Source organism: Adelges cooleyi, unplaced genomic scaffold (assembly GCF_023614345.1).
Source record: "Adelges cooleyi isolate 19-005CV unplaced genomic scaffold, UGA_ACOO_1.1 ACOO_flye_CR_arks_rails_tigmint_CR_PRNA_247, whole genome shotgun sequence".
Taxonomy (NCBI): domain Eukaryota; kingdom Metazoa; phylum Arthropoda; class Insecta; order Hemiptera; family Adelgidae; genus Adelges; species Adelges cooleyi.
In genome coordinates this window covers 3,644,226-3,668,706 of record NW_026095912.1, presented here as the reverse complement: position 1 = coordinate 3,668,706, position 24,481 = coordinate 3,644,226, and the positions used below count along the sequence as shown (strand labels likewise).

The window sequence follows — 24,481 nt, the reverse complement described above, 5'->3', positions numbered from 1 at the left end:
TCGCACAACAATATAACGACCAAAGAACTAGGACACGACACAACAGCAATTATTACCTACCTATTCCTACCGTTTTGTCTTTAATCGACTCGAATACCGAATAAAACGGTATCGGTTAAGGGCTCAAGGCGTTAGTTATTGAAAAGTACCTATACACGATATAATAATAATAATATACACAATTCCCACAGCTGAAGGCATGTAGGCAGCGAGCACAATATAATATAACAGCTTATAGCTATCCTTCAAAGAAGGGCCGTGATATCTTTTTCCAATGAATTACCTACTTCTTAAATAATAAAATAAGGATTTTATTAGAGTCACTATTACCCAAAATAGTTATTCATAGAAAAAACGACTGCAACATGAATTTTGTAATACCGCCTCTATGGATAAAATATAAACAATTAAGTGTAGAAGTATATTTTATTAAAGTATCAGAACTATCCTCGACCAGAACCAAAACCTTTGTGTCATTTGTAACATTTTTAGAATATATATACAGAACAGAAACACAATACTATTATTACACAATATTATTACTTTAATCAGTTTTTTTTAATCGTTAATAATTTGAATGTACTTCAATGATAAATGACATTCCTTGTTCTTTTTTTTTAAATTGTCCCCGAATTTAAGAAATACATAGTTTGTGGTAATCTCATCTCATGTTTTTTTCTTAAGTATTACAAAAAAAAAAAACTAAAAACCTTACATCAATTCTGAGTCAAGTATTGAATTCAGCAAAAAAAAAGTAAATAAACAACATCATTATCTGTTGTATCTTTGTAAATAAATATAAGTAAATGTATATTTCATATCTGTACCTTGGGCTTTGTCTGTAACAAATGTTAAATAAATAAATAAATTATTCGAAACCAATTTTTCTACAAAGCGGTATGTATTTTCCATGAGTTTTACTAAAATTGTAAGCGAAAAAAAAATGGTTTTTCATTAGCTCTTTCTTAAAAAAATAGAATTTAATTCGAGAATGATAAACGAAACTGCTTGAAATGTATTTATTTTAACTATGTAATAATACCTAATACGATTGCAATTTACTTACTGATTAGCTGTTGCTCTTTTGATTAATTCAATTTAACAATATTGCAAGTTGTCCATAAAAACATTTTTGCAAGCTCATAAATTAACAATAAAAACGACTAGGTAGGACGTAGGTGTGTAGTTTTTGAAGTCGGACGACATTAGGTTGTAAAGAATGATTTTAAATACTAAAAAGATAATATAAACGCCCAGGTTAAATTGATTTAAATTACACAATGCGCGGCAGATATTGTTATCAGTCAATTTTGCTTTTATCATTATAATATCCAACGTCGCGATAAAAAACTATTAAAATTAAAAAATAATAATTTTGTCTTTTTTTAATAAGCTACGGAGTATATATAAGTTAATTTTATTCATTTTTTACGGTTATAATACTTAATATGTATTTTATTATGCCGAATATTCGTTGGATTTCGACGGCAGGCCGCGCGGAGCATGCGATTCTTTGTGATTTAGTTTACCATGTTTCTTATCACCTGTTATCAACCGTCAGTTGTTGTGATAAACAAAAGTCAAAACAAAAAACTAGAAAATATTCATAAAATTTTGTTACGGTGCCGAAGATTTTTCTTCGTTCACTTTTTTTTTACATTTTAAACGTTTTTTTAAAGTTAAATTTAATATTTAAATGAACACCAGTTAATAGTTGTCGACAATGGGCGTTCAAGGCTTGTGGAAACTCTTGGAGGCGGCCGGCAAACCAATTCCTGTTGAAAAATTGGAAAACAAAATACTCAGTATCGGTATCCTTTTTTTTGTTCCCCCGGGGGAATTACGTTCAATTAAACATGTTGAATTACTCTTACTGAAAATCTATTTTCGTTGTTTTAAATTATTAAAAAAAACTGGCAATATAAAACTCGGCGGGTCGAAACAATTCACTGTGAAACACTTGACGCTACATACTGTATTTTTTCCAAAAATAAAGTTTAATCTAATGTAATTTATTAAACGGTTTTGGTAATAAATATTTGCTAGTTACCTTCTAAACTTACTTTATATATACATAGCTTTGTGGCTCTCTCGTACGCTGTTCTCTTATTATTTTATGTTGTTTCTTTTTTACATTTTTTAATAATTGCCGTCATAACACGTATCTTGTTTGTTTTTATTAAAATCATCATTATTATTTTTAAATCATGAAATGGCTAAATATCAGTGTTATAAAATTAACTCTAGTCGAACAACTCTTAAGACAGACGTATAAAGCATTGTAAGTTGCAACAAATTTATACTAATGCTTAGCGAAGCTAATAATTGCGAAATAATAATTGCTAATAATAGATGCGTAGCTTTTAACTCACCAAGCCTGTCGATGATGATCCATATAATTAAAATTGTTATCTGTCTATTGATAAGTGAATTTGTTAAACTTTGTTTAAGCATATCGTAGAACTCTTCATCAGGATAGTTATTGATTATTTTTGTACGATAATTGTTTTACACATTATAAAACGTAGGTGAATTTTTAATACGAGCCCATACTATTTAGTGTTATACACAACAATATTGTTGCCGTCAAGTAGATATTGCTGTATAAAATCAACTAAAAACGATAAGCTCTGTGTAATATTAATTATTACTCATTGTGTCAATACTGCCTCGCTGAGGAAGATAGTCAAAATTTTAAACTGCGTAGTCTTAAACATTTTTGTTTGAGCAAGACCTAAAAAATACTGTGCGTATCAATTTAAAAAAATGTGTAATTTAACTTTAATGAGTGTTTGGATTTGGTTGTTTTCTAAATATTTGTTTGCGTTTTTTGTTTTTATATTGCTTTTTTTATTTTTTGGATTTTACAAAAAGACTAAAAACTATTAAAATAGGAAGGTATGTTTAAGAAAAGCAGTTTTTTTTCTGAACTCTGGACTTTCTTATGAAACATGACAGCGTAAAAGACTTATTATAGTAGTATAACTATACTAGTTCGTTATTGTTTTGCATGAATTAAAATTGAAAATATATTATAATGTTCATAATTGTATAGTTTATGAATTTAAAACCCTTTCGGTAAATATAGTGGGAAAGTGAGCTACGACAGAATTGAATTATTTAAATTTTTACGTTTTATAGGTTATGCATTATTTTGTTTACTGATTTTCTTTCGAGTTCTCATGGCGGCACAAAGACTTATTGTTATATGTATTTGAAGTAATTATACAACTCTTGCGCTCTAGGTATTATTAACTATGGGAATCCAATACAGACTTAACGGTTTAAGCAATTAAAATTAGCTAGCCGCTGAAAATAGTAACTTTTACTATTTTGTGTGAGACAGATAATTATTGACCTGATGAATGTTTATTATGCTAATAAAAATTGTTGCTAAATTAAATTTAAATGAAAATATATTTAACATGGCCTTAGATTTAAACTTTATCGCACGAATTACTTTTAAAATTTTAATTGGAAATTGATTTAAAAGATTTATTCTTGTTGTGCATCAATTATTATTTTATTCTATTGTTATTAAAACTTACCAAACATTCACTTTAATAATATATAATTTAATATATAAACTATTTAAACTATTTAAATTATTTTTATATATTTTGAGTGTAAAATGAGCTGTATAAAATCTACAAGGCACAGCTTTTTTTTAATGTTTAAATGTGTACTATTATCGTTATGATTATTATTATATTACTTTTTAAATTTCTTAACAATGTATCGTTCAGATGTTTCGATATGGCTGTACCAAATTATTAAAGGCGTACAGGAAAACGACCACGGGGCATTGACAAATACACATTTAATCGTTATGTTTCATCGAATATGCAAATTGTTGTTTTACGGTATCAAACCAGTGTTCATATTCGATGGCGGCGTACCTGAACTGAAAAGAATGACAATTGTGAGTATGAAACGTTTAACAAAATGTTTAACCAATGAGTATCAAACTACTTGTACTTTATTGCTGCCAAAATTTTATCGTTTCATTATGAAATGTGTCAAGTACATAAAATAAACATTTTAAAAGTAAAAAAACAACCAATTATCAACTCTTTGCACAAATTTTGTTGAATGAACCAAACCAATTTGACTAAAAATGTTTTATACATTTTTTATGATGCACTCACAATGCGGTAAAATGTATCGTTTAAATGTAAACTGGTTTGAAAAGCATTTATTTTTTAGTTATTCAATTTTTCTTCGGTATTATTATCTTTAAAAATAATACCTACTAGTTTACAGACAATTTGTATTATAATAAAACTTTAATTTTGACGTTTGAACAGTCGTTGATATTATATTAAGTCTTACCTAATAATAATAACATTTGTGTTAGCGTATTTGTGTTCTAAAATGCAATATTATTACAGCCCATAAAATGAGCTAACTAATAACACTTTTTTTATTAAAACAAAATGTCGATACAAATCTGTCGTTTAAAGGTGTTAAGTTTCCGACGATTTCTCTTAGATAACTTACTATGCTGTGATTTTACCGTAGTGACTTATTTTGATACTTTTTTTGTATTTTGTAGAATTACCGATTACTGAAAACATGAAAAATGCAGTACCGTATTGTCTAAATTTGTTTTTTATTACTATGTGTGTAAACACAAGTAAAGTACAAAATCAATATTCAGCTTTAAAAACAGTGTTTTTTTTTTAAAATAATATAGCCTTTAAAAAAAAAAAAACTGTTAAATACTATAAACATTAAACACAGTATTATTTAACTGATATTTGGGTTGGTAAATTTACAATTTGACTTAATAGAGACCAAAATATAGTTAATTTGTAAAAAAAATTTGTGTAAAAAAACTTCTTTTTAACATCTATAGATTTATAGTCTTATACTACCAAAAAATCTTTTTTTTTTAATTTTTTTGATTTTGGGTTGTCATCTCTGAAAATGTAGCTTTTTTTGTTTGATTAATCAGGAAACCATTTGGTCGAGACAGTCTTAATTACTTCTATTTAGTATTTTGCTTTCAGTTTTGACACTTTAACGCGCACCCTATATTTTTTTTTAAAAGAGATATTAAACCAAAACCGCGTATTGTCCATGGTGTTTGGGTAAGTGGAAATAAGTAAAAAAATGCAAATTTGGGGTTATTAAATAAAAATATTTTCCAGTAGGTTTGAGCATAACGGGAAAAGTCTTGGGATGTTTTCAAACGTGTCAGTGCAAAATGAGTCTAGTTGATTTAACCGTTTATGCACAAAAATTACACCTGAACTTAGTAGTTTTTGCCAATAATTGATATTGATTATAAGTCGGTAAAACGTATGTGCAACAAGGGATTATAATGTTTTTCAAGTTAACTAATTTTAAAAATATTCTTTGGTATAGTAATATAAGTTGAGCAATTAACGTTAATGTTTTGTTCCTTCACGTTTTCAAAGTCTTGTATTTTACATTTTCCAGAAATTTGCGAGCTCAGACTTATGCCACTTTATCACACAAACACTACAGTAGTAGTAATCACGTTCCCCTCAAGTCTTTGCACTTTTTTTTAATCTTTTAAGCGTTTCCGTTCAAATCTGTCTGTTCAAAGACCCGTCAAGGATATTTAACAACGCCAAAACGACATATTATTGTGTCTTTTACACCGTCGTCAATAGGAACGAACGCGTTTTTAGTACTTTTTACCTAAGTTGCGGTTTTCCACGAGGAAACGCTATACTATATAGTACATAAACAAAACACACGAACAATACACACACGGAGAAGAGCCGGACGGTAATTAAGCCGAGTAATTACCGTCGAAATGAATATCACTATTATTATTATTGTTACTGTACATTATATTATTATCATACTACTGCTTTGGCCGTTCACGGTTCCCACAACAACACACGAAAAATTTGTAACATAGTGGCGTGTTCCACGGATATTCCCATGGAGTGTCTGACAAAGGAAAGAAAAAGAATGAAAAAAAAAATATTAGAAATAAAAAACGATTGCGGTCAAAACACACACACACATTGACGCGCAAAAAGGATGAATACAATCAAGAGCAGGAACCTAACCGGTTGTTTTGTTTTGTATTTATTATTTTTTTTTTAATATTATAATGATGATAATAATAACTGTTAACGAACTACCGAGAGTGCAGAGAGTATTCTTCCATCGTTTCCGTGAGAAACAATAACGCGGTCGATTTTTTTTTTTTTTTTACAACATTCAAAGAAAATCTGGAACAATGTAAAAAAAAAAACCCAAGCGGGTAGTTAGGTAGGTAGGTAGGTACTCTACACACCGTGCACTATAATCTATATTACACCTTTACTGTATCGGGGGGAGGGGGGATTCTTGATCAAAGAACCGCTACAGACAAGGGTGGGGAAATTATTCGAAAAAATCTACTCAATTTAAATCGTCAATCTAATGAAAACAAAGAAACCATTTCCTCTTCTCCTGTCATCTTGAATTTAAACGCATTGACTTGTTCCGTTGGCCCTTTACCATCTTGAAGATTCGTATTGTGTTTGAAAAAAAATTCTATTCAATTAACACAACAGCTGTAAATGGCACTAAAACACTATGTTTTACGGTTATGGAAAACTGTTCTTAAAAATCAACTAAACGTGCCACAGAATATTCATATTATGTAAGAATGTCGCTTAACACTTTTGTCTCTTTATTAATTGTTATTTATGAAAATCAATCGACCACTGCGATAACTTGTTTACAATGAGTTATAACAGTGGCAGGTAATTCGGTAAATTGTCCGACAAGAAATCATTGTCCAAACACAGGGAGAGTGTAATTCATTAAGGACAATCGTTACTTCTGAAAATAATAATTGTAATTTTGTAGTTTTTCTTTTTAACACCATTATTGTTTTTTATTTTTTACAGTATTATAAAATTATTAAATATTTATATTTCTTAGTATTTTCTAGGGCTTTAAACTTTTAAACTTTAAAGGTAACGTATTTATTAGGCAATTTAATGTTTAAATTAAGAATAATTTGTTGAAAATGTTGACTGGTTGATGACAATCAGTTTTGGAGGAAGGGCTGTGTATAGTATTATTTTTATCTGCGCCCATTACTCTACCGCACTCTATCAGTCAAAATATGTAGACATATGTGTATACGTTACTATTTAAGTTTTAAAAGTAGATTGAGCTATAGAAAAAACTAAAAAAGGTAAACATTTGAATAATGTCTAATATTATAAAATTACTTATTATACCAAAAAAAAAACTACAAAATTGCAATTATTTTATTATAAAATGAGTGTCGTATTCTTAATGTATATTCCTCATCATCCCCTTCTGATTCATCCCCTCTGTCACTGATTGTCAAACAACCCTTTGTATCATATCTGTACCCAACTCGTTCAGGTTAAATTCGGTTAAGTTGGGTTAAGTTAAGGCAAAACAAATACAAGCTGAAAGACAGCTATAAGTTCTAAAATATGTTTTGTAAAATTGTGTTATTTGGAAAAATAAACGATGCCGTGGGAGAGATGGGGTTTTGCAAGGTGTCCCCCTCCATGCACTTAAGCACTTAATGGAAAAAAGTTAGGTTAATGGGGTTGGACTTAATACCGGACGTTTTGAATAGGTACATAACATTGTTCATGAAAGGAAATGAGTAAAAAAAATCCAAAATGTTGATAAAACACAAAACAGTTGTTTTATGTTAAATATAAACGTTTAATAAAAATCCGAAAAATACAAAAACTCTTTCTTTTGCATTAAAAACATTCGACATTATGTTTTTCAAATATTTAGGAGCTTATAATGTGCCCTTTTTAGGTCACGGTTGACTGTCTTATTCAATTTCCTAAATAAAATATGAACAGTAATCAAAAACGTTTCGACGAATCAAACAAAACGGTTTATTCGTCAAATAATACAACCCTGAACAAACAAAAATAATAAAAGGAAAGGAAATTGAGTTACTAAAATAAATTGTTTGTAAGAAACTTTATTATGGACAAGTTTTGTTATAACTTCAATCGACTTATAACTAGTATAATTTAATATGTTCCCCTTTGTAAATAAACGAGATTTCTAAAAGTCTATTTCAAAGGCATGTTTTAGAGCAATTACTTTTTTATTTTGGTATAAAATCTTGTTAGTGTCTCCCTGCAAAATGCTTTGTCACCAAAAAATCATTTTCGTGATAATAATGGTGACTTTTTTTTTTCTTTCTTTTTAAAGGTTTCGACAACTTGGCCTATGACCCGCGTAGGTATAAGTTAAAAACCCTTAATACATATTTAGTTATCAAAAATCTATTTAACAAATTATAATATATACACCAAGTCGAGTAATGACAAGATGTATAGGTTATTTTTAGATAAATTCAAGTAACCTTGTGTACATCAATTTGCTTAAGGTACTTTAACAAGTTGTCCTCTTTTCCTTCCCAACTGTTTGGTATTTCGTATGTCCTTTGCGCGACCCAAGTTTTTTTTGGCTTTTTTTAGGTTTAAATTTTAAAAATGTTGTTCTTATAGTTAGTTGCCTGCGGTCGGCTGTTTATATTGGCAGCCATTATTTATGTCATTTGTGTAAATCATTTTTCGCAGTGCATATTGAAATATGGTCTTAGGTTCTCGAATAGGTGAAAAATATTCGCCACTACAACGCTCTCTACCGATCAATTTGTGTGTACGACGATCAGTCGAGGGCAAAACAAAACGATTATTATAATATTGCTTGCAGACTGGATATTAAAAAAAAAAAAAAACATTCAATAAAAATGCCTCTACCGTGATGACACGGCAGTCCGGGCTTTGAAGTGTGTAATTTAATCCAAATCGTGCTTAAGTACTCTTAGCCAATGTTTCTTCTTGCCAAGGCATTACAATAATAATACCTGGTCACCGCCTCTTTCGCGGTCCGTTGCGTTTGCCCTAACTCTGGGTTGTAAAAAACAACAACAAAAAAACCAACTTAAACGAGCGTGACGGAATTTTGTTTTATTAGTCACCAGGGAAATCGTTTTCGAACTGACTGAATCGTTTTGTAATGAATTAATTGCGGTCCCCGTCAAAGTTCGAATAAAAGGTTCCTTGGTCTATAAAAAACATGTACATGTTAAAAAAAAAAAAAGAGTAACTGAGGTCAAGTATGTGTGTATAATTTGTACGGTTAAGGGTTTAAATATTCATTTCGTTATTTCATTTGTTTGTCAAAACTGATATACGTTTATTTAATTATTTTCATTGCGTGATTTCAAAAATCTGATCACAACTACACGAGTAAACTTAAAAAAAGCTAAAATACCGAAGTTGTCGTTTAAAACCAAATGCTTAGCATAGACGGTCGTACAAATTTGAAACAAGTTAGATTTCTATTTAAGGGGGGGCCTCTACGCCTGTGTATTTTGGCCATAAACAACTCGGTCTACTTCAAACGTACAGTACCTAAGAATACTCTAATTTAAATTTTGAAAACAAATTTAAATTCTTCATAACATTTTCAAGGCATCGATGATGTCTTTGTACAAAAGTAAATCCTAGGGGGATTTTGAATTTTTGTAAAAAAATAAACACTGATTTACAGTAGAGATGAAGCATACTGGGATCGGAGAGGTCACAAGTTTTTAGGATTTATGATTAGAAAAGTGATTTTATCACTTTAAAACATTTGTAAACAGTATTAATTATATCAAGATAAAATTGAATTAATACTTAGCCTTTTTTTTTGTTTCATCCTTAAGCGCATGTCTTTTTTATTGGCGTTTGTGACCACGGGGTTATTTAATATTTTTTTTATACTCTTTTAAATTGTGATATGATATGTATTATGAACAAAGACCTGTTGTCAAATTTTTTTCAGCCGTTATTAACTTAATAGAACTGCTCGACAATTGCATAAATCAGAATTTACATAATAATAGTTACATGTTAATAGTTAAAGTTTTTACCCCTTTTAAGGGGAATGGGTCGATGCTATTTTCTCTGGGTTAGTACAGTGTCTAAACAATATCCCATACATGTTTGGAAGTAAATTGATGGTTTTTAAAAAAATGTTAGAATGAAAAATGTATAATATTTTTTCATGTTTTTAGTGAGAGGCTAAGAGGTGAGCTTTTTTAGGTCTGCTCTTATAGATTACCTCTCGACGGTACGAATCCTGACTTGCTACACGGAAAACGTTTTTATTTTTAATACCTAGTTGGTTGTTACGTTGTTATTTTGGAGAAAAGTCATACTTAAGGGATTTACCGGATTTCGAAAATGTATTTTATTAATGTATTTTGCCAGTGCCGTGGTTTTTATCATTCGAGTACACGTCAAACTCTGTTTGCGGCGGTACAAAAGATTTTGCACGCAGAATTCGGTTCTGATCACAAACACACTTGACATGACCTGATTATTATTATTGTTGTCGTCGTTTTAAAAGCTCGAAAATTCCCCGGGGGTGATTCCTGGAAGAGATCCCGGGTAAATGAATTATGTATGTCTATATATATATATTTATGAAGTGGCTACCCTGGAGGGGTGGGTTGCGTTTTGCGTCATTCCTTCCCCAGAATCCGACGCTATTGATTATTGCAGAATGCACTGTGTTCAACCGTTGCTCGCTGGCCTCGTTCGGTCCAGTGATTTATTTGCCAGACGTGCCAGACCCCCCTCAGTCAGGTACTACTATTACTTGGTCTCGGCAGTTCACCCTCTACAATAACCACCACCACCAACACCCAGTATATATCTAGGTAATTAAAACAAAATACATTTTAACCCCTCCCCATCAAAAAAAAAAATTTGTATTGTTTTTCCCTCGCCGTGTGTCGGAAAGTTTACCGTGCGCGATTAACCGCATTTTGAATTATGTTAACACAATGGCGATGGACATTCAACAAGTGCACCTGAGATAAACAAACAGAGAATAATAATAATTTTTCTTTTTTTTAACAACCTCCAGGCTCAACGTCAAGCCCAGAAGCGTCGTGCAAAAAAATCGTCGACCAAAACCAAAGAGAAATTATTGATAAACATGCTGGAGCAAGCGGCTCTCAAGACCGTGATGAACGCCAACGGCGACAAAATGACCGAAGAAGAGGTGGTCAAGAAAACCGTCAACACCCTGAGCAAACCGGACGAAACCGACTTGTTCGAGTTGCCCACACTTCCGGATGACACAGAGTAATATAATTTTTATTTTTACTAATTTGTTACATTATTATCTATGTAGCATTATCTATTATCTTTGTTCACTACCCGCAGTGGGTTCGGTCACTCAAACCGTGATGATTAATTGTTCTCTTCTTAATGATTCGCAGAGAGGTCATCAACAAAGCCAACAGCGTTAAAACGGAAAGCCAACACAGTTCTGCAAATTCATCGTACAGCGAATCCGACAACCTGCTCATGATGGCCGTCGATAACCAAGACAACGAGAGCCTGTACAACGGCACAGATAAAGGAAAACCATCGGTCAAGTTAAATGTGAGTCTGCAAGCAAAGCGTTAGGTTGACAAAAAAACACAGCCAAATCGTACAATAAAAATTGTATTGTTCATTTTTAATTTAAGTATAAAATGACTTTGATTTTGTTAACGTGCCAAGCGGTTACCCTGTTTGCTCATATATACCGAACCTAAGGCTTTAAAGAAACTTATTTATGTGTTGTATAATTATTGTCGATATCGTTACAGACATTCTCGTCATTACAAATCGACGATCTGCTAAAAAAACACGCTGACGATCAAAAACGTATGATGGATCGAAAGAAAACACAAAAATCCAAACAAGAGATGACCGTTAGCGAGATGGAAATGTTTCTGAACAGTTCGGACGGCTTGGACGATGATATCGGAGAAAAACTCAAATCGGATTCTGACACGCTGTTCTATTATCAATCGGGTAATCATTAATGGAACGTTGATAGTAAACAATATTTGTATATTTAATAACCTAACTGATTGCTGTGTTAGATTTTAACAACAAAGCATCAACAAACACAAACAACTCATTGAAACCGTTGGCTAACAACGAGAGCGCTACTGTGGAGAATACGGAACCGAAAAACGCAAACCAACATCCACCAAACAGTGTTCAAAACAATGAAACGACAAGTCTGAGTGACGGTAACGAGAAAATACCATTTGTTAATTGAAATGTTTATGTTGCCGTAAGATGATATTGTTAAAATGAAAATTAATATTTCATTGTGTGATTTACAGATGATGATTTGTTCAAGGCGCTTAACGGTGATGAATCGCTCGAGGAAGACCGAATAGCTTGGCTGGCTTTCAACGAAAACAAAAAAGCCAGTAAAAAAAGATCAGGTAGATAATATTCCAGTAAACAATATTATCGTTCATTTGGGTTACTTGAAATTTACCCGATTTGTTTGTTGAATTTAGTCGAATTCGAATCGTCCACTACCAAGACCAAGAACGCGTCCGAATCGAGCGCCAACTGTGATTATCCCGAAGAAATGCACATTACGGACATGGAACAAGATGTGTTAAACACAAAATTCTTGTCGAACAAGCACGCAAACAAAAGTCTGTTTCTCGATAACGACCCAAATGAAATATTGACCTATGACTTGCTCAACGAAGACCATTTGGCGTGGCTCGCTCTCAACAGAAGTGAGTGCGGTACATGTTTAATACTCAAATTGCTTATATACAATGTTTTTCTTTACTTCCAGTAAAAAGCGAACAAAACCCAACGAAACTGCATGATACTGTGACGAGCAGCGCAAGTGTCGCGTCGACCAGTACAAGCGTATCAAATAATAGCAAATGCGTAAGCAACTCTTGGGACGACGACAGTGTAATTGATTTGAAACTAGATTACGCCTCCAAGTCGTTGTATTTTGATTCGGATTCCGATGATGACTTGGACAACGGTGCTCTATCTAAGGACGTTACCGATTATTCGCTGAACAAAAATTCGAGCTTTAATTTTGCTGACGAGAGCAAAGCCATCAATTTAGGTGAAGTTATTCAAAATGTAGCGATTTAACAGATGCATATTAATCCTTTTTTAAAAACATTTTAAGTTAACTTTATTTTAAAATATTGTTGTATTTCAAAAACTACTATAATAATTTTTTTTTTTAAATCATTTTTTAGCTATTGCTACTTAACCTTTATTATGTTACGCTTAAAAGTCCATGCCCAGGTACCTAATGAAGTTAAAATATTTATTTTCATGAAGTAATTTTATTTGTTTTACACAAAATTAACAGTTACTAATTTGTTTTTTATAGTTAAGTAGTCTTTTTTTGTGTCTTAAAGGCTTTGTCGATAATCTTCAATTAATAACAGCAAACATTGCTGCTGATCTTCATTTGTTATTTGCAATTTGTTGTACTCTTCTGTCAGAGCTAATCAACGTTCTATCATCTACAATTTTCTAATGTCTAAGTCGTCTTCATAATTGTTTTAAATTTCTATAGCTGTTTTTTCAAAAACTCGGAGGAAAAGTCAGATATTTTTCAAATATATTAATGTGTTGCTCGACACAATAACTTGAAGTTTTCTAATATTTATTAGATCTTAGCCCATAGTTTGACATTTAGGCAAATACTCCTAACTCTACTTAGTTCAACGCTAACTCCGTTCTCTGCTTCGTTTCAAGAGAAATTTCATCGTTTAAAAAAAAACAAAGGCCACCAGTTCTTCTGATAAATACCAAATAAATGGACCAATACTTTTTTTCAAGGTGACTTCGGTTATTGAATTATTATTATTTTCAAAAGATTTTAAATCTTTTAATAGCGTTAAATAATTTCAACCCACCCGGTGCTTAGAACCAATATCTTAAATAATTTCTGAATGTAAAACTATAAATGTTTTTTTGTCCATTTGCTTTTTCCTAATGATTGCCTTATTCAAAAAGTAATTCGATTTTTCAAAGTTGTACGAAAGGGATTGGGAGAAAGCTAAAATGATGAAATGGAATTTTAAAATACAAACTGAAAAGTAAATTAAGATAATCGAAACATCTGTTTGTTAACTTACGAAGAAACGATAAATTCACTGACTAACCTTACGTAACCTCACTAATGAACGCTAACTGAGTATATTTGAATTTTAAGAGCCGTTTCACTAAAGCTTAATCAATCTTACTTTTTATTAGTACAAGTTGTATGTGACAAACAGAAGAAATAACTTTGTGTAAATTCTCAAGACTAGGAGTACATTATTGTTTTTAGTTTATTTTAGATTTAATGTATGAAAATTTATTTGAAATTAAACCTAATAAATAAAATATATTATAAAATTACTTGCAATTTAAAACAAGTACAGTTAGTGCAAAAATGATTATATATCATTAAAAAAGCAAAATATTATAATAATATTGTCTTCACTAATTTTCTATTTTCTTATCAATTTGTTAATAGTTTTAAGTTTGTTATACTTGGTTTTTCTTTATTTTAAAGAAGACTCAAATCGGTCAGTCAGGCCGAATAAAATACATGAAAAATAGTCTCCAAAAAATATATTTCTGTGAACAAGAACTTAAAAAAATGACAAAAAATAATATTTTAGAAAAAATATACAATTTAAAGTTAAAATGTTTTGAGTGGTTATTTTCATTTAAATTGCGTTTAGACGAACTAATAAGGAAAACGGAAATCGAAGAGTTGGCGATGACCTGGTCCAGTCCGAATAAGACATCATTGACTAACAAGATTGAAAAAATCGATTCCAGTGTAGACATTTTCAGTAAGATTAACGCAATTAGCGCCGGTGAGTAAATTTTGATATTTTTTTTAGCGCAACCCCAAAACGGACATTTTCACTTGACTTGATTGTGTGTTTTAGACAAATTGGTATCTCCAAGAAAACACGTCAGATCGGCTACGGTAACTTCGGGTGAAGTCGCTAAGGATTTATTGATTAAATCTGCAAAGACTTCATCGGTCGATGTGGTGACGGCACAAAAAGAAGAGGCAAATCCGTTGGACGAACAGTATTTATTGGACGTACAGGTTAGACTATATTGATATTGTGGACCTTTTGCAAATATCGTAAGTGGTTGTAACTCTGAATTGTCGTTGTAACATTGTAGGAATCGTTGGTCAAGCGTCAAAACGAATTGGTCAGTTTGGAAAGGACGTCTAATCGGATGGCTTCTTCGGTGTCTCAGAAGATTACGTCCGAAATGAAGGTATGCTGTAGTCTGGTTTTTCAAAATGTATCCAATTGAATATTTATATTTGTATTTTTAACTACAGATTTTATTGAGAATGTTTGGCATACCGTACATAACGGCCCCGATGGAAGCCGAGGCTCAATGTGCGTTTTTGGAGAAGATCGGTCGCACCGATGGTACCGTGACCGACGACAGCGACATCTGGCTGTTTGGCGCCAACGTCGTTTTCAAAGACTTCTTCGACAGCAAGAAATACGTCAGACAATTTAGAAGCGACGACATCAAACATAAATTCGGTACCGTTTCCAACAATCTTTGACCTGTGCACAACACTCTGTACGATTTCAGTAACGGTATTGTTAACGTTTTGCCTTAGGTCTATCCCAAAACAATTTGATACAGTTGGCGTTTTTGGTGGGCAGCGATTACACCAGAGGCATCGACGGCATCGGTCCGGTAACGGCTATCGAAATGCTGTCGTTTTTTGAGTCCAAGACAAAGTACAGGAACATCGAGGATAAACTATTGAAAATCAAAGAGATCGTCAACTCAAAGTCCGAAGTGTACAACGACATACCTTTTGTGAAAAAGCTGAAATCCGTTAAGATCGGAAGCGGTAAAGCCATTTTTAAATTTAAACCCTTTCATCGAAACATTTTCAAACAAACGCTACGATGCAAAAAAAATTATTAAAAAAAAAATTACCAAATAAGACACTTTGGGTATAAGGTTTAAACATTTTAAAATCCAATTCCTAATTCTAAACAAAAATGTTTTTTAATTATTAAGTTTTCATTTGTAAAGATGAGTTAAAAAAGAGTAAGAAAGTATTATGTAAATAAAAACAGATAAAATTTAAGTTTTTTAAAAAATAGTCATATATTTAGGTTTTTTTATTAGCTCTATTTTTTAATCAGTCAATATTTAAATAAAAATAAATATTTCAAATAAAAATGGATTTAAATAAAAACTGAAATATATTTTTTATATTTAAAACAAACCGCATTATAGCTAATATCCGAATAATAATTTCAAATAAATTTGTATTTTACCAAATTAAAATAATAAATCAAATCTAAATTAATTTTGAACTTAACATAATTTTTTATTTGAATAAAGATTAAAATAAATAATTCATAAATTTTCTTTTTAAAAAATAACATGTTAACCGCATCGGTAAAGTATAAAATTTTATTTTAATATTTAATGTAAAAATATGAACAGTAAATTATTTTAAATAATATTTATTCTTGCAATTGTTATTTGTTGTCAAATTAAATTTACATAAAATAAATGATAGATGTATAAGTTAATTTTTGGAAATATAAGTTCACAGTCAAGTATTCAAACCCTGTTTTAAATTGCTAAGATCTTATAAAAATATAATGTTCTAGAATTTTTTATTTTTAAATATTGTAACAATAACTATAAAATGTATTATAATTTGAAAATTATACTAAACACATTTAGACTCTCAAAAAAATGTGTCGATAGGTTTAAAAAATTAACCAAAGTATTTTTAATATTAAACACAAATACCTTTAAAATATATTTATTTTGTATGCATTTACTCGAGTATACTTTTTTTGCAATTATTTAAAATATGTATTCGAATACTTACATTTGAATACATTTTACTCGAATACATCGTTGAATTTTGCCTTTTACAGTGTTATATTCATTTACATTTGCACATTAATTTATTTATGATTATAAATTTCTTTACATAGAAATATTACAACTCAACTGTTATCTATTTATCGACAGATTTTCCCAACAAAGCCGTCATCAATGCATATCTCAATCCGATCGTCAACGAGTCGGACAACAAGCTATCCTGGGGAGTGCCGCACGTGGAAATGCTGTTGAAGTACGCTCAGACCAACTTCGACTGGAACGTGGCCAAAACCCAAAGCACGTTGGCTCCCATTATGAAAAAGATCGCAGAGAGAACCGTAAGTAGTCGTAATCGTTGACCGTAGCGTAGCGTGTCGTCTACCGTCAGTGAGTTTTCAAGTCTTCTATCCGATTGTTTCAGAACCAGAAAACGTTGGACTCGTACATGCGCGTTTTGCCCATTTTGAGTGACGCTTCGGCCGGCATGAGCAAAAGAGTCAGTCACGCCGTCAAGCGGCTTAGAGACAACGGCAACACATCTGCCTCGGCCGAGTCGGACGTTAAGAGCGCTAAACTAAGGAAATTGACCGCGTCCATCGAAGCCAACAAGGTGGCGACCAAAGCGAAACGGCCAAAAAAACACGTTAAAAAATAATTGGAACAAAAAAAAACAATGATCGTTATATTCTAAATTATTATCGTATTATTCCGATATTTTCCGTTAATTACGTATTATTTATTTATTTGTTTAAATTTAACGATTATTATTTTATGTACTCTTGTTGTTCGACGGTCTAAATCCCTGCCAGACGCTTTCGTATAGCGTTTTACTATTTACTATTATCGCCGTACCGTTGCCGAACAAAACAAACACAACACGTTGTATTATTATTATTATTATTGTATACGATCTAGTCAATCACCTAAAATTAAAAAGCGATCTCCCGGTTTGTTTTTTGTCTTTTTAATATATAATATACTATTATAATCTTGTCTAAATGTCTGTTTGGAAAAAAAAACTGTTTATTTATTGTAATTTTAAAAAAACCTAATTTCGTTTTCTAGTCTGGTTTTTGAAATTCTTTCTTACGTTGTTTCAATTGTATCGTAAAACGTTTTTTTCTTCCGCTCGACATTTTCAAAAAAAAATCTAAATCTTAAGTTAATAACTCGTTAACAATATTTTGTCTCGGAAAATTATTTACCGTTACGATGATGTGCCAATTGAAAATACTAAATGTTTTAACGGAGTTTTTACTTTGTATATTATTAATGTTTAAATATTATTATATTTGTTTAATAATATTTTGCCAAAAAAAAAAAATATATCATAATCAAATCGACGATGTGTTAAAAATAGTTTATTAAATGTTTAATATATACATATATATATATAGTTAGATTATTAGTCCGTGTGGAAAATAAAACTGCAATCTAAACGGTTCGAACGTTATTATAATTAATTTATTCATTATATACTATATAATATTGTATTCCTTAAATGTAATTTGTCGTACGATAATGTTATACTATTATTGCGATGGATTTGGTTTAAGTACATGTTTGTGTGATTTTTTTTTTTTTAATAAAAAAAAAATAATGTTAAGCAAGAAAATTCCCATGTCCGTGGGTTACGCAATATAAATTATTTAACTAGCTTTAAGTATGAGTGTAACGTTAAATTATTAAGATGTGTCGCGTTAACATTATGCGTATTAAAGCGTAGCTTGTAAGCCCAAAGTGGTGCGGGCACCGTTGAACGTTCCGTTTCTTTTTTTTTTTCCTATATTATATTTTAATGTTAAAAAAAATACGTAACTTAAGTTAGTTGATATAATGCCGACTCGTAACACGCGATATCATTATCGAAAGACGTTTATAATATAATGTGTATGTATTATTTTTTTTTTTTTTTAAAGCATTTGTTTTGCCGTTTACAGTATTTGTGTAATGTCACCATTGCGGTCGTACGATGACCAACGGAAAAAATGTCATTCCTTAATTTATGTGCGATTTTTTTTTTTTGTCTTTGATAAAATTTCAATTGACTATTAAAATGGTATCGATAAACTTTTATTGTTTACCGCGTTTTGTAATAACGATCAATAATTATTGTACTTGTCTGTTGTTTTTGAATAATAAACGAATAAACAAATGAATAACAAAACGTTAAAAAAATTGGTTGAATATAATTATTTATTCCAAGACAATTCGAAAACTATTAAAAACATTAGCTAATAAAAGATAGTTGTTTTTTAATATACATTTTTTTTTTAATCAAGTGTAAATAATGTTTACTGTAATATGAGTTTTGATAATTTTTTATCTTAATTCTTTCATTACTATTTTCTTTTTAAAACCTTTTCCAGTTAGTAATCTATTAAACAATTATTTCGAAATACATCAATTTTTTTCTTTATTTAAATTCTTAAAAAAAAAACAATTACCATTTTTTAGATATTCAATAAAAATTCAAACGATAAATACAACATTGTATTTATATTACCCAGCAATATTTATAACTTTATTTACTATATAAACTATTAATTTACAATTTATTATTTATTTTTAATAATTATTCGAATTTCTATTTAAACAGTATTCCAATAACTCCAATGAATTTTTGTTTGTTTTTTTTTCTTTTAATAGAACAGCGTTTAAGTATAAATCTGTTCTCTACTACTTAGATATGTCTCTGTTGTTTTGCACATCTTTTTCTTGTATTTTTTCTTACAATTTGGAAATACAAGCATAAATTAGATAGCATAATAATATTGTAATGTATAATAAATAACAATTAATAATTACCAGATGGTAAAAATATAAACGACAATTTTCATTGGAGAGCAATCTCTTGGACATCACATTGATTAATGTTAAAAGAAATTAATATTAAAAAATGAAAATCATTTTATAAATATATTGACTTGTGGATTTAGGCAAAACATGTAAAAAAAAGTACATAACAAAAGCATTTTCTATGTTCTTTTATTTGAGAAAAAAACTTGAAACATTTAAAAACGTCTAAACAGATATCTTTCTTCGTCGACAAAAACGATTAATAATTATTAAAATTTAATTTAATTTAAAAAAAACTATCACGATTGGACTATTTTTGTTTGGTTCCAATCAATGAATTTTTTTATTATACAAAAACATTTGTATTTATTTGTTTAATTAATATTAATAGTGTATATTTTGTACTGGCACACGAACAAATATAATATATAACATAATTAAATGTATAATGAACTACTACAATTGAAATGAATCGCAAAAAGAGATGATATACATAATAATGTATGAAGTAGTTATAATTATATTACTGTTCTTATTATAATAATTGGTAATTATTCTAGAACTGGCACTCGACAAAATTACTATTATATAATAGAAAATATCTACAAATCGATACGAATAATAGTACTAAAAAAACACACACATAACGCACACACATGAATATAATAATGTACCTACTATAGTGTAGTCGTCTAACGACGCGATGCGGTTGAAAAACAATATAGTATTATCATTATTATTATAATTTGTAAAGGCAGAGGAAAAAAAAATTCAATACAATAACAACACACGCTTAAAAGTTAAAATGAGATAATAATAATATTAACGTTCTACAATAATTTAATCCGCGTTCAGCCTACAACCTAACCTAACATACTCAGATTTCCAAAGCAACACACACAATTAAACCGATCATCAACACTTGAACCGGTCAGTAGAAATTCCATTGGAACTACTTACTATTAATACATTTTGATCATCATAACAATCGGTAACTGGCCTACACTGGATATCAAGCAAGCTCTAATTAGGTTCGTTAAGTCGTGCTGGTGGTACAAGTACAGAGTTCGAATCGGTGCAAACATTGTGTCCGGGGGGTGGTTTTGTTTTTTTTTTCTTCTCCATCTATCTGTCTGAATAGATTGTCCATCAATCTATCTGTCATCACAACATATATTGTTCAACGCAGAAGGAAAAAAAAACAAAACCACCCCAAACGTTTGTCCGTTCTCGAATTCGGTACTGGTCTCAGCGACGAGCGCCTTTCGTCGGGGCAGGTTAAAAAGGGTGCAGTGGTTCTGAGGGTCAGGGGGATGATGGGTGCACTGCAGCCGGGGGAAAACGGGAATGCTAAACCGGGAAACCGGGATGAGTTTATCGGACGTTGTAGGTCTCCAACAGCTCTTGCACGGAAAGGCAGTGGCTGCAAGTGCCGTTGTGCGTGTAATAGTTGTGCGAGACCAGCCCCAGCCGGGGAGACGTCAGGGTGGCGGCCTGTCTTTGGATCACAGGGTAGGTGGGCTGCACCTTGAAGCGCGGCAGGGGGGGCGACGGCGGTAGGGACGGCGGTAGGGACGGCGGTTTCTGGTCGGCCGTTTCGTCCATGAGATGCACCATCGATATGGGAGTGTTGGTCGCCTTGCTGGTGTATGTGGTCTGGATGGTCCAGAGACCGGCTGCCGCGGCGGTGGTGTTGGCCGAAGAGTGCGCTTGTGGCGAACCCGGGCTGTTGTTCCGCATGCGTTCCAACGCCTCGTCGTAAGACGGCAAACCGGTCACTATGGTGTAGCTGGGCAGCGATTCTTCGTCGTGGCTTCGGCTGATCTTGGCGCGTCTTCTTTGCTCGGCTGGAATAAAGTAAAAAAAAATAGGGAAAAATTAAAAGACAATCAAACATAGCGTTACTGTTTCACTTCAAAAATTAAGTCTGCTCGAGCGTTTGTGTACCCTGCCAATTGTTTAAAGTCTCCCTCTCTCTGTGTACCAAGTGAATGGTTTTCATGCCAAACCGATCAACTCGATAAAATGAAATTTTTCAGGACATTTTCAGTTATTTGAAACAATGTATGTAAGTAAAATTGCCAATGTACTCTAGCGCACTATCTAGTGATGAAAAATTCAACTATGGGGAGATGGAACCATGCTATTATTTGCAATTTGGAAAATTGAACACGGTAGTAGATGAATCCTAGTGTTATCCTTAGGGAACGCTGCTCTAAACGATTATTTTGTTGTTGGTTGAAAAAAAAAACAGTTGGGCCTAGTGCTACCTTGACCTATGATAATAATATTATTATATATACTCGGTTCTCGGCTTGACGGCCGCGCACGTTTTTACCATTGACTGTCACACGATAGCTGTTGTGGTTTTTTTTACCACATTATAATATAATATGCACAGTGATAATAATATTGTACTCTTCGATACTTTTGTCGAAGAGTTAATCTATTGACATCTGATCGGATAATTAATTTCCACAACAGTACACACACACATAAGTGCTATGCGACAATAATAATAATAATACCAGCTATCAATAATTATATATATATAGCTGTTTTTTTAAGAAAGATTTAAAAAAAAACCATAACATTATTACTATAACGCTATAAAAGTAATTGGAAAATTATTAAAGAAAAAAAAAACGACCAGCCAGCCAACCGAGAACAATACTTTTGATCAAATAGATCCGCTGGAGTTAACATTGTTTAAACATAAACAATAATTACCTCAAGAAAAATATAGTTAAAAAAATACTCACATTTTTTATTCTCGAAATTAAAACGCTATCAAGCAAACACACAAATACATTGTTGTTAAACGCGGTTTACACTAATTTTTACTGATATTTTAACAATTTTTTGTTCACTCTCTAGCCAAACTAGATGAGGGTCTGATTGTATTTTTAATATCAATTTTAAAGCGGTTCTCTCTAACCCAAATGGGTTTGTTTGAAATGACATTTATTAACCGGTATAATATTTTGATGTGTACCTTACACCATATACTGTCATGTCGATTTGAATAGCTGATTTTCACACAATAACTTGTAGTGAAAATTGCAAGAAGAAGAATGTTTTCAAGAAGTAAATCCTAAACTAATTGGTCGACTAATAGGTGATCAAACAAACGCAAAAAAACAGTCTATATACGATATCAATCTGAAAAATCCTTTTTTGAATTTCAGACCAACACGGTACGGTGCAAAGTCGTTTAACGATTGTGTTTTTTTTTTCACTGTCAAAAGTCAAAACCGTAGGAATTGATTGAAAAAAAAAACACATAAGCGATATTTTACCTTCGTTCGGCGCTGCACAGTTCGTCCGTGAACCCACTGTAAGATAGTTATTGGCTGCGAACGCTGTGAATTAACCTACATTTAGCCAGGCGAACAATAACATATTATTATTATTATTATACATACACCACAGCTATGATAATGTAGATCCGTATCTGCCGTTTAACCTCTGACCGCCCTTAATTTTCGAGCCCACAACGCTTACGCGGCGGGAAGTCGAATATTGTTTTTTTATCTTTGTAGGTGTCTGCTGTCTTTCTTTATCTATCTTGTAATTTTTTTACCGCGTCCAATACCCTAACCTAACCAGTGTTGTGCAAGCGAGTAGAGTAAAGCATCGTCGAATCTGAGCCCACCCACTCACAAATCTACAAAACGACACCTTTATTGGCATTGTCACGGAGCAGATGCCATATAATATGACGTAACCTAACCTTTAGATTTGGTAAAACCGACCCTGGACAATGTGCAAACCCGCCTTGAATGGTAGTCCAAAGCCCCATTGCGAAGACACCTTTTTTGGATTCACACCGATCGACAACGAAATGCTATCTTTGGCTCGTTTCGTTCACAAGCTCAATTGGATCTTGATGGAGGCAAGCCGACCAATTGTGCGAGCAAGTAAACATACTTACAAAGGGGTCTATGCAAATACACAGTCGGCTGAAACGGCGAATATGTCACAAAGGGGAAGGCAAAGGCAATTACTTGCCGATCGAACTGGGAAAAGCTGAATCCTTCTGGCATAGTCGTTTCTGCATGTTTTTTAATTATACAAACTTTGAATTTGAGAATCGATTTAGCAGATGAATGGCCAATCTTCTGATAAGAGATCCGATCCAGTTGCAAAGGCAAGCAAACCATAAGATAAGCCGTCCAACCTCTCGAACTACTTATAAAACATCTCTAAATTATAAAAACAAGATGACAACTAACGATAATGAAAATTAATTTCCCTCGGGAACACAATAATAGATTGGTCCTTTTTTCTCGGTAAATCCCTTAATCGAATGATGCTTTCGGCACGATAATTACAAAAAGTCCATTTTCAGGATTTCTATAATACTAGTAAAAGGAAATGGGAAATTGTATTTTTTTGTGTCTGAATCGTAGTAGTGATTTTGCACAAACTAAATTAATAACCTCACTCTGACAAGAATAAAACCTTTTGTGCTTAAAGAAATTTGACGGTCAAATTCGTTTTTGGAAATCTGTCCAAGCTAAGACACTGACCCGGCAATATTTTGCTTCATGTAAGTTCAGCATTCCAAGTTCAATTTTATTACCACTGGGATGAAAACGATAATTCATTTCTCTAAGTGAAAAACTTTCTGTGTCATTGGGATTTCCAAATTCCATAAGTCAAACTTCCGAAATTGTTGTGCCGTTTAAGTTTTCCAAAATATCTACTCAATCCGGTTGACTGTACTGAACTCTACTGGTTTTTCGGTTAAGGTTCAGGAATTTAATTCCCGAAGCATTCCTTAGTACATATTTTCATCGGTTGGGAAACGTGCCGTTATTGGAATGCTTGCTTTCGTTTTTAATTAAACTCGAATAAGAACGATTTTTTTTTTTAAACAATTGTTTTTTTTGTGAATTTTTATTAGAAAGACTGGTTGTCGTACATCACATGTCGTTTGGATTTTAATTTAGAACACA

At 31.7% G+C, this 24,481-nt stretch overlaps 2 protein-coding genes across 2 annotated transcripts in view; one reads left to right on the top strand and one right to left on the bottom strand.

The window, feature by feature from the left end:
- The first annotated feature begins 1,592 nt into the window (after positions 1 to 1,592).
- Positions 1,593 to 17,997, top strand: LOC126836845 (DNA excision repair protein ERCC-5). The gene is made up of 16 exons (XM_050570501.1): positions 1,593 to 1,811; positions 3,747 to 3,922; positions 10,912 to 11,132; positions 11,270 to 11,435; positions 11,645 to 11,852; positions 11,924 to 12,076; positions 12,173 to 12,277; positions 12,356 to 12,586; positions 12,649 to 12,936; positions 14,561 to 14,698; positions 14,774 to 14,940; positions 15,021 to 15,119; positions 15,187 to 15,400; positions 15,481 to 15,720; positions 16,872 to 17,059; positions 17,143 to 17,997. The coding sequence occupies exons 1-16, from the start codon at positions 1,724 to 1,726 to the stop codon at positions 17,374 to 17,376; spliced, it is 2,916 nt and encodes a 971-aa protein (XP_050426458.1). The 5' UTR covers positions 1,593 to 1,723; the 3' UTR covers positions 17,377 to 17,997.
- Positions 17,998 to 19,932: 1,935 nt separating this feature from the next.
- Positions 19,933 to 24,481, bottom strand: part of LOC126836573 (uncharacterized) — a 46,253-nt gene continuing 41,704 nt past the window's right edge. The window contains exon 3 of the mRNA XM_050570113.1: positions 19,933 to 21,367. Within this exon, the coding sequence (XP_050426070.1) occupies positions 20,895 to 21,367 (473 nt within the window). The 3' untranslated portion in view covers positions 19,933 to 20,894. The remainder of the gene's footprint in view (positions 21,368 to 24,481) is intronic.

Excerpts from the sequence above, each read along its gene's own strand:
- LOC126836845 (XM_050570501.1), top strand. The coding sequence starts at position 1,724 with ATGGGCGTTCAAGGCTTGTGGAAACTCTTGGAGGCGGCCGGCAAACCA. Across the intron at positions 11,133-11,269 it reads ACACTTCCGGATGACACAGA|AGAGGTCATCAACAAAGCCA; the intron begins GTAATATAATTT and ends AATGATTCGCAG. Across the intron at positions 14,941-15,020 it reads AGTATTTATTGGACGTACAG|GAATCGTTGGTCAAGCGTCA; the intron begins GTTAGACTATAT and ends GTAACATTGTAG.